We start from the raw sequence: 4,252 nt of genomic DNA on the forward strand, positions 1-4,252 counted from the left end.
GTTGGAGAGGAGAAGAAGGGGAAAGGAGGATGGGAGAATAGAGAGGAGGAGGGGAAGATGGGAATGGAGGGGAGGGGAGGGTATGGAGCAAAGCCGAGTGGAGATGAGAGTAGAGTAGTAGCACTTGCCTAGCCTAGAAATCTAGACGCCCCTAGTGGCCGCAAAATGAATTTGCTCCCGGGGGCAGTCTAGCCACCCTGAATCTACAACCGATCCAAGCTGGATCGGGGTTGGCGGCCAATCAAATCGTGAGGGGCGGGATCGGGGGCCGGGCTACCTAGTGACGACAGAGTGTGCGACGTTTCGTGTGTAGTCCCAGAGAGAAGTAAACAATGGCTGCCCCTAGCGAATTCACGGCGTCTTTCGATTCAGCTTTGGCAACGACTCTCGAAGATTTGGATATTCATTTCACCTTGCGAGACCAGCAGATAACGGCATTAAAGTTTTTTCTGCAGAAAAGGGACGTTTTTGGAGTATTGCCCACCGGATATGGTAAAAGCCTGATTTACCAACTTGCTCCGCTGGTGGGGCGACGCATGGGTCTGCTGCACAAACCACTGGTGGTTATCGTGTCACCCCTTTTAGCACTTATGGACGATCAGGTACAAGAGGCCGAAAAACTGGGTCTTACAGCTGCGCAACTTGGCAAAAGCGACCCGGAGGAGATCCGAAGCGGCGGGCGGTAACCAGTTGGTGCTCGGGAGTCCGGAGTCCTGGCTGAACAAGGAATGGCGATGCTTGCTAGCCAGCAAAGTCTACCAAGACAACCTGTTGGGCCTTGTCGTGGATGAAGTTCATCTCACATACAAATGGTAAATATACTTAATGGTACGAATAATATGAACAATGTAAGGTGCAATCGAAGCTACCACAACTAGCTACTCTGATGTTACATGCAACTCTGTGATGTTTCACGATAGTCTAGCCCACTGACTTACTTTAACCATCTAAGTTACGGTAGCAGCAAACCATTCGAAATCAAAGCTAACGTCATCGTCCACACAAACAGCGAATTGTTTTGGAATCCTGCATAATGTAATGTGTGAGCTTTTGCGATCGGTTTTTGGAACACTAGAGCTCTATGCACATTCCGAAACGATTAGCTGCTATCATTCCGGTCTGCTCCTAACATTTAACAGTGGACTGAGAGATTGGGGTGTACATTTTACTTGTAGTCTGCCTGAGTTGATGACGCGCGGGCGGTTGTTTTAAGTGTGCCATAGCTGATGTCACATTGGTTGTGTTTTTATTTTATTTGTTCCAGGGGAAAGGCTGCTAGAGGAGAGAAGGCTTTCAGAGAGAGTTTTGCCAGACTGGCCGAGCTACGGTCCATTGTAAAACCAGGTGAGTAGGCTATGAAATGTTGTGACCCATGACCATTATGTTCTCAGTCTGAAGAAAAGTTATTTTACACTGTTCTCACTGCTGTTGATCATAACCCGGCAAACGGAGGTTTCAAAAGTAAAAGTACATTTGTGGTTTAACAAGACCAGTACACGATATTAGGGCCTGCACATCTGTTACTCCTTTGAAACTAACGAGATAGACTGTACTGATACTGAAACACACTAAAAACCCTGTAAGGACCCACCACTGATCCAACCAGGGTAGTCAGCTGATTGTAAGACAATTACACAGGTCTACTTTTTACTCAGATAAGTTAAGTTACCTATGCTGGAAGGAAACTTACCTTTTTTTTTTTTTTTTTTTTAACTTTTGACACCTCTGCTGGCAAGTCAGACCCTCCACAACCCTTTGTGACTTCACCTCACATATTTGGTTGGATTTTTTTAATGGCTTACTTTAATGAAAATGTATTGTACTGTAGATGCTAATGCATTTACCTTTATTCTCCAGGTACACCTATTCTGGCCTTGACAGCAACGGCAGACCTGGACTCGCAAGCTGTTGTCAAAAGGCAGTTACATTTGGAGAATGCCACTGAAGTAATCATAAGCCCAAACAGAAAAAACATAAGGCTTGGACTGTCTACAGTGTCTTCAGATAGCATGGAGTGTCTGAACTGGATTGTGAGGGCGGTTAAAGAGAAGGGTCCAACAATGGCACCAATAATCATCTACTGCCGTACATTGCCTATGTGCGGGAAGGTGTTCTGTCACCTACAGTATGAACTTGGTGAGGACAGCTGGGTGGATCGGGATCCAGAACACACGGCAGAAAACCGACTCATTGGCATGTTTCACAGCCAAACACTTCCCCATCACAAGATCACAGTACTGGAATCATTACGTGGCAATGGTTCATGCAGAGTGGTTGTAGCCTCCACAGCTCTGGGAATGGGACTGAACTTTCCTAACATATCACATGTTGTGATGTATGGCTCACCTGAGGATGTGGAGGCCATTGTACAAGAGGTTGGCAGGGCCGGGCGAGATGGGTCTCCAGCACATGCCATAATTTACAAATTGAAGCAGGAAGCAAGAGTGAATGAGGGCGTTAAGACACTGTTGAAGAAGGGCATCACTAGTTGCCTTAGGAAGGCCTTATTCTCACACTTCGAACAAAACACTGAGTGTGTTCTGCCGGGCCATTTGTGCTGCTCATACTGCCACTCTGTTTGCTCTTGCAGCTCTCCCAGTTGTGACGTGGCAATACCCGATTACGAACTGCCTCAACAGTACACTCATGCCGTTGTCAAAAGCAGAGAAGTTACAGAGGATCAAAGACTGACGATTAGAGATACTCTGTACAGGTACAAGCTCAGCTTAGTCCAGAACATGCCTCTGTACACTAACAGCAGCGACTGCACTGGTTTTAGTAACGAGCTGATAGACTGTGTTCTTGAGCGCTGCACAGATATATTTGATCTCCCATTCATAATGGACAACCTACCGGTGTTCAGTAAAAGGCACGGACAGGAAATTCTCAGCATTATTTTTAATGTCTTTGGGGATTTTGAATACACTGAAGTTGATCTGCCTGTGGAGGAAACTATGGTGCCAGACCAAGACTACACAGGTTACTTTGACTCTGACTCTGATGCAAACGCCTTGTCCCAATGGAGCAGTCTAGAATCCGGGGTGTCACAGTTGAGTACAGACTGAAACATTTGTTAGTCATTTCATATGACCACTGTACATACCTCTTACATCTTTGAAAGTACTGCCTGAATACTTATGTCAGATGACTGCCTGTAAATAAAATTGAAGAACGATCTCAATTCTTGTTTAAGTGTTTATTTACATTTACAGAAAAAGGGTGAATTAGTTGTGTACTTAATAATGTGCATATTATTTACAATGGGACATAAAAAGCAACATACCCAGGATTTAAAAATGGAAATCAGTAGTCAAATAGTATTAAGAAAAGAAATGCAAGATATTCTTGATTGTGAAATGGTAACCGGTAGTAAAATACTGTAGATACAAAGTAAAAAAAAAAAGTGACAATGTTACATACAATGTGCTTTAAAGTGACTGGGTTGGAACTGGCTGGTTCAATTGAGTTTAAACATGTTTTACAAGTCGAGATACTCGCAGCAAACACTGAAAAATTGTGCTAAATAAGTGAAATTAAATACGCCTGTTAGAAGAGGCCTGTAACAGTCTAGACAATATTTTGACAAACTGAATGCATGGTAAAGTGCAGAAAGGTAAGGGTGCAATTATGAGTCATCAAGTGTTAATGCTTAAATAAGTACTGCATAGATCTGAAGGTACCTATAGGGACTTCACAAGACAAGAAACTACCAATGAGTGTGAATTATTTTTTCAGCTTTTTCCACTCATTTAGTTTGGACTTCATCCACTCCCACATGTCTTTACGCTTCATTTTGTGCAACAGATTGCTGTCAAATTTGGGGAAGGCCCGAAATTCCCTTCCGGGTATCTTTGACATGAGTTGACCCTCCCTGAAAACATTTATTAGAGTCAAGACATCCTGTGTCTGCTGCTCAGCACGATGGATGCCACTTGGCTTTTTCACACCCAGTTCAGTATCAACTTTGTCCATTATCTCTTTCAAAACGCCTATGGCCTTGCTGACTCGGCTAGCAGACTCTTCAGACAGGTTTGGACCCTGACCCTTCAAGAAAGACTTCAGGAAGTTGTTGAGGTGTTCTAAATGAAGGTCTAAGGGGATGTTGCCTCCATTCCCTCCCCTAGTGCTCCAAAACCTGTTCCAGGTCACGCTGTGTGACATCCGAGGGGTGAGACACGCATTCACCTGAAGTGTCAGGAGTAACGTACTGTACGCATAGTGGCTGTGCGCATGGACTTTGTAGAAGAGCAGA

At 44.4% G+C, this 4,252-nt stretch overlaps 1 protein-coding gene across 2 annotated transcripts; it reads left to right on the plus strand.

Moving 5' to 3' along the window:
• Window positions 1-731: 731 nt before the first annotated feature.
• On the plus strand, window positions 732-3,704 carry LOC134460569 (putative ATP-dependent DNA helicase Q1). 2 transcript variants are annotated; one of them, XM_063212956.1, is made up of 3 exons: window positions 732-812; window positions 1,265-1,344; window positions 1,858-3,704. In XM_063212956.1, exon 3 carries the CDS (start codon window positions 2,010-2,012, stop codon window positions 3,063-3,065), a length of 1,056 nt encoding a protein of 351 aa, XP_063069026.1. In that variant the 5' UTR covers window positions 732-812; window positions 1,265-1,344; window positions 1,858-2,009; the 3' UTR covers window positions 3,066-3,704. The 2 variants fall into 2 exon arrangements, with proteins under 2 accessions (XP_063069026.1, XP_063069019.1); XM_063212949.1 differs by having other exon boundaries at window positions 743-1,344.
• The last annotated feature ends 548 nt before the right edge of the window (window positions 3,705-4,252 follow it).

Source organism: Engraulis encrasicolus, chromosome 2 (genome assembly GCF_034702125.1).
Source record: "Engraulis encrasicolus isolate BLACKSEA-1 chromosome 2, IST_EnEncr_1.0, whole genome shotgun sequence".
Classification (NCBI taxonomy): domain Eukaryota; kingdom Metazoa; phylum Chordata; class Actinopteri; order Clupeiformes; family Engraulidae; genus Engraulis; species Engraulis encrasicolus.

What these genes read in the sequence shown, in the direction of transcription:
- LOC134460569 (XM_063212949.1), top strand. Translation starts at nt 1,227, where the DNA reads ATGTCACATTGGTTGTGTTTTTATTTTATTTGTTCCAGGGGAAAGGCT. An exon ending in ACGGTCCATTGTAAAACCAG is followed by an intron (nt 1,345 to 1,857) that starts GTGAGTAGGCTA and finishes TTTATTCTCCAG; the next exon opens with GTACACCTATTCTGGCCTTG.